Below are 7,419 nucleotides of genomic sequence, written 5' to 3'. Positions count from 1 at the left end.
AGATGCATGGTGGAGGGCCAACAGTACGTGACACATTCAATTTACAAATAACCAAAATCACCATCTTCTAATGCTAATCACACTATTACAAAATATAAATTAGTATAAATATTTGTCATTTATGATAAAAATCCAAGCATTTGATAATCTACTTTTTTAAAGTTTTTGATAGTGTAGCAATTGCTAAAACCATTGCTTACCTGTGTAGGTCAAAGGAACAGTTGAGACGTGTTGCTACATAGCCCAGAGTGATTTGCTTATAAAGTGTCAACTAAGCAAAAGACCAGGGGTCCTGGGTGTCCACTCTCTTATATATTTATATATATATATATATATATATATATATATATATATATATATATATATATATATATATATATATATATATATATATATATATATATATATATATATATATATATATATATATATATATATATAATATTTATTAATTTATATACCATTGTCCATTCCCTCTGTCCATCTGTAGCAGAGCCAGAGATAAGCATTGGGCTACAATTCCCTGCAGTTTAGTGGTGGTCTTGTGTAGCTCCTCTCAAAAACACAAAATATCCCCATATCTTTGCGCTCATGCTTCTTCTTTCAGAACACAGATGTAGACAGGTGTAATCTGTTAGTGAAGCTACATTACTGTGATGGCTGCTTAGAAGCAGAGAACCAGCATTTAAAGCAGCAATTCTGATCCAAAGAAAAAGTATTGTTTACTGATTATACCCCTTCAGCATCACCTATAAATATGTCTGTGTTTTTGTGGTGTTCTGTTTGCATTCATCTGTTTTTCTCCTCAGGTTACTGCTGGAGTTCCATTACCAAAGGAATACACTGAAGAGGTACGTGTATATTTTCTTCGCCCCTGCATTTCCACCCTATAAATAAACCCTTTGTATTGCAGTTATTTGCCTGTGTTCTTTAACCAAAGCCATGATGGAGTAAAAAAAAAAATAAGTCCTGTGACAATGCTTCATCTTATAATACAGAGTATTCTCTGGCAATCTTACATTTCTAATACTGTTTTCTAATACATCTCTGAGTTTGAATTTGGCTTGCCAGTAACAGCAGAAATAGAATGTTTTTCATAACAAACTCCAATTTTGTCATTGAATCTTATTTGCTTATCTGTATATGTTGCCAGCAAGACTGTGGGACTAAATTGAGGAATAGACACACACAGTTCAGTACAATAATGAACTCCTAGGGGCCGATTCACATATCGTCGAATAACGAGGGTTCGAAGTCGTAGTCGAAGGTCGTAGTAGCCCATTCGATGGTCAAAGTAGCCCAAAAAACACTTCGAAATTCGAAGTTTTTTTACTTCGAATCCTTCACTCGAAGTTAGTGAATCGGCCCCTAAGTGTTAGGTTCTGAGTCCAAGGAGCTACCGAATCTAAGAAAGCTGTGCTTATATGCACCAAAAATTGCTGCTGACAGTGATGCAATATTATTCTTTTTCCATTTGCTCCTGCTAAGATGTTGGTGCTAATTTAAAACAACAAAACAGTGTTTTTCAATTAATGTTTCTGGGAAAATATGTGTGAAGAGAGTGGTTCAACTGCAAGCCTCTTCATTGCTCCTGAAGCTGCAGCCAAGATACAAATGCTAATTATGATTAGATGAACTCCCTTCCTTTGCTGTATGAAGGTATTGCTTATTTAAATGTGAGGCACTGAAACCATTGAGATTATAGGGATAGGCATGTGATGGCCATGCAGGTCTGTTTCGCCCTGTGCTATGCTTTGTGAAGTAGAAGGATAGTTTATTCCAGATAATTAGACTGGTCTAACAACTGGGTTCTGAGCTTTTTCTTTTACTCTGTAGAACCTGGACCTGATTGAGAAAGGGTGTAGCAACCTTCGTAAACAGATTGAGAATGCCACCATTTTTGGAGTCCCTGTGGTTGTTGCTGTCAATGCTTTCAAGTAAGAATTTATTTTTTTTTTTTTTTTAAAGAGTCCTTGGCTTTGAAATATGCTTTTCATCTGTTCTGAGAGACGATCTATTGGAACAGAAAGGAAACCTGTCCATTGAAATCATCTATTTGGTTTTAGTAACTACAGCTGGCCATAGATTCTATTCTTTGTATGACAAAAGATCATTCCTTTCAATGTAACGACCTACCACTAACCATTCAGATTAAATAAAGCAGAAAAAGAACAAATCCGACTATGTTCTGGCCATTAATTGATAGACGGCAATCATATGAAAGTATCGTATGTCTGACAAATAGTAGTGATTGTCTCCCATTGATATTGTCAGGCAATAATTTGCAGAAATCTTCTAACCTGTCGGATTGACCTATCGCCGTGGTATGAAAAATGTTGGGACAATCCACACACAGTCCGAAAATTTTATGAAATGCAGATTCGTACGACTTTCTTTGCATCTATGGCCAGCTTTATTGTCTCCCAACTTTTCTCAATTGCTCTCATTAATGCTTTTTGTACGTTTTTATCAATTTTACCATCCCAGATCACCTTTCTTTTTGTAGCTGAATTTTATCGTACTGTTGCTCTTTCTATCTAGGTTACCCCCTCCTTGTGTTTTGTTTCAGCTTCTCTGTTTCTATCCTGCTCTCTAATCATTGCTCTGCTTCTGTCTCTTATTTATTATTATTTGCCTACATTGTATGGCTGTATTCTGTCTATTACTATTTCTGTCTTTTCACTCTTCTGCTACTAATCATTTGTATCACTTCTGAATTTACATTTATATGGAAACTGTCTTTTTTTCCTTTACTCAAAGGGATGGGGGGAGGCACCATAGGAGTAAAATTTTGACTCTTGGAAAGTATACTACAGTCTACAAGATTTTTTTAACTACAATAGAACTCCCATTTTACGTTTTTTGGGGACCAGAAAAAATGGTGTAAAATCCAGAAAAATGTAAAATGAGGGAAATGTATTATGCATAATATATAGGTGGGACCACAAAACAACAAAGCAAAATGAGGGAAAACTTAAAATCAGGGGATGTAAAATTTAGGTTTCACTGTAATTCCTGACTAAAACACTAATGCATTGATGTCAGGAGGACAGGGTAACAGCCGGTATGTTAGGGTTGTATTTCAAGTGTTCGGTTACCTTTGATGGGTATTTCTGTTGCCATGTATTGGTAGAGATTTTAAAACATTAACAAAAAATTCTTTTTGATGCTAACACTGCAGATCTGTAGTCAGAATTTGGAGATATGTAGAATAAAAGACCAACATTCCAGTAAAAGTCAGTAAAGCAATATTTTAGATTGTTAGCTTGTTTGGACAGGACCTTCTTTACTACCTATATTGGTTACTGGTTGTTTTTTTTTTTTTTTTTTTTTAATGTAACTCTGTATGTGTATAGGGGCAGTAAACCCTAAAACTAAAACTCTGAGAATCCTACTTATCAAAAACTTCATAATAAATGCAGAATGAACTGACCAATGAGAATGCTGATTCCCAGCACTGTCCGGCATCTTGATGTTACCTTACATATAGAGAGAATTCTCTAGTTTTTTTTCTTCATTCTATTACACTGCAATCTAACATAAAGGACAGACTTGTTCAGTGGTGGGACACTGGGCTTAAAGCTTCCAACTCCAATTGCAGGAACAAAGAACATGCAGCCAGATTGATACAATTTAGCTGGGATTCAAGTTGGAAGATTTTTTTTTTATTTTAAAGCAGTCACTGGCTGTGGAGATTTGGGGAAAACTGTTGGAAACGTTTTATTGTCTAATATGGTTTAAGAATACAACCTTGATCTTGTCGGACTACAGCTCCCAGCATGCCTCAGCATTGCTAAAGTATGTTGGAATTTGTAATTCAGCAGCAATTAAAGTTTGGTCGAGCAGTGCAGCCGGATTTACAACCTCTTTAATGTATACACCTATCTTTTGCACCATGCTATGGAATATGTTGGCGCTTTATAAATAAAAAATAATATTGTTTACAGAACAGATACAGAGGCTGAACTGGATATTGTTTGTGATCTTGCGAAGAAGGCTGGAGCCTTTGATGCCATTAGATGCACTCACTGGGCAGATGGTGGCAAGGGGGCGGTAGCACTGGCACAAGCGGTACAAAGAGCATCTCAGGCACCCAGCAACTTCAAGTTTCTCTATGATGTGCAGGTAATAGACAATTAATTTATTAATTCATTGTATGCATATACAAACAAGTGATGAATAGATACCCTGGCAGCCCAGATTTTCTGTTTGGAAGTGTAGTTGTTGGCCATTCTTCAGTTACAACTCCTATCGCAGCCAGCCTGGATTTAGATGTACCGTAACTGAAAATAAAGAAGTTGTTTTAACCCATAACTACTGTTGTGTGTTTTAGCTTCCTATTGCAGATAAGATCCGGATTATTGCACAGAAAATATATGGGGCAGATGACATTGAACTCCTCCCTGAAGCACAGAAGAAGGCTGACTTGTATACCAAACAGGTACATATAGACACAATCATGGACCAATGTCCCCATGCCTTATAAAGCACAACACTACGTTATGCTAGAAAAGCAGATGCTATTTTGGGATTCTCCAGACTCAAAATGTTTATGAAACCTATTGATACAATACAGTAAGGTCTGCATTTCCATAGTAAGAAGCTTTGCCATGCTCAAGGTATAATATATTAACTAAAGCCTTAAAAGTTTTTCAATCTAAAGAGGTTCCGCAGACCTATAATAGCAATGCCTCTTGCCTTCAAAGCTTTAAATACTGCCCATCTTCTGGAATTGTTAGGACGTCGTTGTCCGACACACAGTGCACATGCTCTATGTACTCTGGGCTGCTGTTGAGCTAAGATTAGGAGTTGACCGAAATCACCAACAAATTAGAAGAAAAGTGAATTCACTGTTATCATAGAAGCTGTTTCTACAGGGCTGACTAATGCAGAATGCACTAGTTTCTGTCCTGCCATATAATGTGAATCTAAATCACTTACTAATCATCTTTGTACCTAATTGTAGCCTAATTCTTTGTTGAGCTTTAGTTTTCCTTTAATAGCATAATTATCATGTTGTAACAGTATCCAAAAAACATTACTGCAGCCCTTCCTTTTCTATTAGTCTATTCCAAATGCATTTCCTGCAGTTTGCAAAATGAAATTTTACAGCGCACTTTCACAACAGGCGTGATGTAAAAAGTCATATATTTGGAATAATGATATCTCTTTCTTGTAGTGGTATGTAACTTGACATACTTTGTTTTTCTTCTGTTAGGGATTTGGGAATCTGCCGGTCTGCATGGCTAAAACCCACCTGTCTTTATCACATAACCCAGAATTGAAAGGGGTTCCTACAGGGTTTGTTTTGCCCATCCGAGATATAAGGGCCAGCGTGGGAGCCGGATTCTTGTATCCACTAGTTGGAACAGTAAGTCCCAGCTTATTTTTGTTTAGCTCATAATTTATTTCTAGGTGATACCTGTGCAAAATAAAACCGTAAAAACGCCAGAATGCAATTTAATGTAACTTATCTGTATAAGTCGAAGAGAAAACTCTGCTAGTAAGCATTCCATTTCCATTGCTCTCTTGTGATTGAGGTTAAGGATGGTCAAAGCAATGAGAAGCAATCTAATTTGTATTTGTTGTTCATCTGCCCAGTACTGACTAATAACTGTCCTTGTGTTCCGCAGATGAGCACAATGCCGGGGCTTCCAACCAGACCCTGCTTCTACGACATTGATCTGGATCCAGTCTCTGAGCAAGTCAATGGATTGTTCTAAAACTTTAGACCCCAAGGTAATAGCCTCCTGTAATGTTTAAAACTTCAAGTCTGTACCAATTAAACATGCATCATAACACTAAAAGCTGGATATTTTACAAAATCATTTTTTATGAATTATAATATTTTAATGCTACTCGCTTAACAACGGGGATAAGATTGGAGCTTCAGGTGCTGTCATTCATCACAAGAAAGAAAGGAGAGCTGATAGTTGTAGTTCCATAGCTGTCTGTTGGAGTGCTGCAAGTGATCTACCCCTGACTAAAGCTGGCCATACACAGGCAGATTAAAGATGTCATTTCAGACCGAGTCAGGAGGCTATCTACCAATGCATGCACCTTCCCAACAGATATTGGGCAGGACTGAAATGTGGCCCCTTCCTGATGGGCATGCATTGGCCTCTTACCTTGCCAATCAAGTAGGCCTTCAAATAAATGGGCAAATTTAAGAATTCTGCTCCTAATATCATAAGGGTGGTTGGTTATGGTTGCTGGGGAGGTTTAAAGTCAGATTAACTATCTATTAGCTGTTTATTAACCAGCTACACTGTAGCAGAAAAGAACTGCAGCTGTGATAATTTGTCATTTTGTTTCTATTCCTTCAGATCTTGATAAAGCTGACAAACTGTGAAAATTAGAGAAAAAGATGTAATGACATTTATCCGGGACAATCTTATAATTGCAATTTTAAGATGGAATTTTTTTAAAAAACATTTTATGTATGTTTGTCATCTTTTCAGTTTCAATCTTTAAAATAATAACATAAATTTTTACGAACGACAACATCTTTGTTTTGTTTTTTTAAATACAGTTGTAATCAATTCCAGGGCAATACGTGTGACAATTTCTAGAACTGAATCTCTTAGGCAACCAGTCGGAATTTTGGATTACCGCTTTTACACAATTTAAGGGCCAGTAGACCATTGAAATGAAAACTAAGATATATTTCTCTATAGCATTCGCAAATAAAATATTTCAAGACAGCAGCAATGGTTATTATGAGAACGTGTGGCTGACGTTTTTTCTATAAACGTTATTAAAGGAGAATTAAACTCTTAAAATGAATATGGCTAAAAATACCATATTTTATATACTGACCTTATTGCACCAGCCTAAAGTTTCAGCTTATCAATAGCAGCAATGATCCAGGACTTCAAACTTGTCACGGGGGTCACCATCTTGGAAAGTGTCTGTGACACTCACATTCTCAGTGGGCTCTGAGCAGCTGTTGAGAAGCTAAGCTTAGGGGTCATCACTAATTATCCAGCAGAAATTTAAGTTTGTCTAATATAAGCTGATGCTACAGGGCTGATTATTAAATTCTGATGCTAGTTGCACTGGTTTCTCTGCTGCCATGTAGTAATTATCTGTATTAATTACTAATCAGCCTTATATTCCAAAATTAATATTCTACGTGTACTGTATAATTTTGTGTTGGTCCCTAAGATCAGTAATTGACAGCAGCACAGAGCATGTGCAGTGGATCAGCAGAAAAGAAGATGGGGAGCTACTGGGGCATCTTTGGAGGCACATATCTTTACTGCTAAAGGGCTGTGATTGCTTTGGAAAACCCAAAAACATAATGTACAACATTTCTAGCCTACTTCTTTAGTTAAGCTTTAGTTCTCCTTTAAATTATATAGTATGGCATGTTATGTTTAACTGTATGTATCTTTATTGTGTCACTGGCCATATAAA

General features: G+C 36.6%; 1 protein-coding gene across 1 annotated transcript in view; it reads left to right on the top strand.

Moving 5' to 3' along the window:
• Positions 1 to 6,504, top strand: part of mthfd1.L (methylenetetrahydrofolate dehydrogenase (NADP+ dependent) 1, methenyltetrahydrofolate cyclohydrolase, formyltetrahydrofolate synthetase L homeolog) — a 35,237-nt gene extending 28,733 nt beyond the window's left edge. The window contains exons 21-28 of the mRNA NM_001087105.1: positions 1 to 23; positions 810 to 851; positions 1,837 to 1,937; positions 3,948 to 4,125; positions 4,334 to 4,441; positions 5,219 to 5,371; positions 5,634 to 5,739; positions 6,327 to 6,504. The exon at positions 1 to 23 is cut by the window's left edge and continues 117 nt beyond it. Coding sequence (NP_001080574.1) covers positions 1 to 23; positions 810 to 851; positions 1,837 to 1,937; positions 3,948 to 4,125; positions 4,334 to 4,441; positions 5,219 to 5,371; positions 5,634 to 5,723 — 695 coding nt within the window. The 3' untranslated portion in view covers positions 5,724 to 5,739; positions 6,327 to 6,504. The remainder of the gene's footprint in view (positions 24 to 809; positions 852 to 1,836; positions 1,938 to 3,947; positions 4,126 to 4,333; positions 4,442 to 5,218; positions 5,372 to 5,633; positions 5,740 to 6,326) is intronic.
• Positions 6,505 to 7,419: the final 915 nt, after the last annotated feature.

This window comes from Xenopus laevis, chromosome 8L (genome assembly GCF_017654675.1).
Source record: "Xenopus laevis strain J_2021 chromosome 8L, Xenopus_laevis_v10.1, whole genome shotgun sequence".
Taxonomy (NCBI): domain Eukaryota; kingdom Metazoa; phylum Chordata; class Amphibia; order Anura; family Pipidae; genus Xenopus; species Xenopus laevis.
This window is presented reverse-complemented; position numbering and strand designations above follow the sequence as displayed.